This window comes from Anneissia japonica, unplaced genomic scaffold (assembly GCF_011630105.1).
Source record: "Anneissia japonica isolate Jap-2015-1 unplaced genomic scaffold, ASM1163010v1 scaffold288028_len459517_cov177, whole genome shotgun sequence".
Classification (NCBI taxonomy): Eukaryota; Metazoa; Echinodermata; class Crinoidea; order Comatulida; family Comatulidae; genus Anneissia; species Anneissia japonica.
The window spans coordinates 231515-232493 of NW_022733874.1; the positions used below are offsets into that span (position 1 = coordinate 231515).

The 979-nt window shown below is 35.4% G+C and overlaps 1 protein-coding gene across 2 annotated transcripts in view; it reads left to right on the top strand.

The window, feature by feature from the left end:
* The first annotated feature begins 168 nt into the window (after positions 1-168).
* LOC117116245 (26S proteasome non-ATPase regulatory subunit 10-like) overlaps positions 169-979 on the top strand; it is a 9713-nt gene continuing 8902 nt past the window's right edge. The window contains exons 1-2 of one of the 2 annotated variants that reach the window (XM_033260236.1): positions 169-251; positions 463-504. In XM_033260236.1, the coding sequence (XP_033116127.1) occupies positions 197-251; positions 463-504 (97 nt within the window). In that variant the 5' untranslated portion in view covers positions 169-196. Of the gene's footprint in view, positions 307-462; positions 505-979 lie in introns of both variants that reach the window. The other variant, XM_033260237.1, reaches the window with a different exon arrangement.

Consider the following 979-nt stretch of genomic DNA (forward strand, 5'->3'; position numbering starts at 1 on the left):
CAGTACTTATATTTTTTTTTCTCATTATAAGCAACAACAAAAAAAATAATTGTATTGATCACGCGGATATAAAACGGATGTAAATGATTCGATGAAATTTACCAGGAAATGCTAGGCTTGCCCACATGATGTTTAATAATAAATTCATACGAGCCCTTTGTCGCTAAGCAACGTTTTCTTATTAATACTGTACTTGATGCTTGATCGTCGCCTACATACTACTATCACCACAAGTCGTCCGCTCCAGCTTGGTAAGGCGTCTCGTTTTTATATCGTAAACCACACAACGAATTTACTTTATCTTTGGTATGATTAGGATATAATTATATTATATTCACGTGGTGGTATTGTAATTAAAAATGGTGATTTATAATGTAATAATAGCTATAAGTAAATATTAGACCTATGACGCAATGAACCGCGACGGTATATACACGTTCTAAACAGTATTTGACATTTCAGATGTAATGAAACGGGGCCGTGGAATGGATATCCACGAAGGCGGTAAGTGTTTCATTCTATATAATGTCGGTTTATTTCAATGTCGATGGCCTTGTATTGCATTGTATATGAATTCGTTAAAGCAACTGCACCCGCCAATGTTTTTTTTCTATTGTATTAACGACTATTTATCGGAGCCTGGTATTTTAGGAAGAATATTTTAGGAATAATCTACATTTTCCAAGTTCTGTTTCAAATGTTGATAATAATAATAATAATAATGTAATAATGCGCCAGTATCCATCAAAGATGCTCTTGGGGCAAAAGAGATGTCGAGAGAGTTATTAAGAGTCAGTAATCTTAACTACGAATAAAAATAATAATAAATAAATAAATAAATAACACGTCCGTAAGCCTGGTGGGGTGGGAGGTGTGGCTTCATAAGTGCCTTTGCTTGGACTAGGCAGAATTCCTAATTGGCAACGCCAGACTCGGACAGAGGGAAGGAACGCTTCCATTTATGGGCTGTCTCTTAAGG